Source organism: Chrysochloris asiatica, unplaced genomic scaffold, assembly GCF_000296735.1.
Source record: "Chrysochloris asiatica unplaced genomic scaffold, ChrAsi1.0 scaffold00116, whole genome shotgun sequence".
NCBI classification, from domain to species: domain Eukaryota; kingdom Metazoa; phylum Chordata; class Mammalia; order Afrosoricida; family Chrysochloridae; genus Chrysochloris; species Chrysochloris asiatica.
Window position 1 is genome coordinate 2852306 of NW_006408634.1, and position 676 is coordinate 2852981.

Here is a 676-nt window from a genome sequence, read left to right on the forward strand (position 1 = left end):
AAGAACCAATAGACCGTTTTTGGAAGAAGTGCAGCCAGAGTGCTCCTTGGAGGCCAGGATGGCCAAACTTCATCTCTCATACTTTGGACATATTGTTAGGAGGGACCAGTCGCTGGAGAAGGATATCATGTTTAGTAAGGTGGAGGGTCACAAAAAAAGAGGAAGACTCCCAGTGAGATGGATTGGCCAAGTGGCAGCATCTGTGGGCTTAAGTGTGGCAACAATAGTGAGGTTGGCCCAGGATCAGGCAGTGTTTCGTTCTGCTGTTCGTAGGGTCAATCTGAGTCGGTACCAACTTGATGGCACCTAATAACAACAACAGGCTGCAATTCAGCATCAGAATAGACTCCAGATACAGTTTTTTTGTTCAGGACAGCCTTTTCTCAGCTGTGTCTGCGTGCACTCCCAGGTCCCTAAGCTCCTTGGCCTCTTCCTTGCTCAGGAAAGTGTTCTAAAGCTCTTTTTGCTCTGCTGATAAAGGTTCAGAGGCATCCCACTCCCCCAGAAAGCCTCAGCCCAAAGGCACTCAGCTCTCTCTCCGTGGGTCCAGAAGCCTACTGATTGATGGCTCATGCCAGTCTCTCGGTCCTCATTTTTCTGTTTGTGTTTCTCACCATCTCTCACCATCTCCAGTTCACAGTCCTCGGTCTCCTGGATCGAGGCAGGTCAGCACAGG

General features: G+C 49.9%; 1 protein-coding gene across 1 annotated transcript in view; it reads left to right on the forward strand.

Annotated features, from left to right (window-relative positions):
* Nucleotides 1–417, forward strand: part of TARM1 (T cell-interacting, activating receptor on myeloid cells 1) — a 4594-nt gene extending 4177 nt beyond the window's left edge. The window contains exon 3 of the mRNA XM_006868317.1: nt 410–417. Within this exon, the coding sequence (XP_006868379.1) occupies nt 410–417 (8 nt within the window). The remainder of the gene's footprint in view (nt 1–409) is intronic.
* The last annotated feature ends 259 nt before the right edge of the window (nt 418–676 follow it).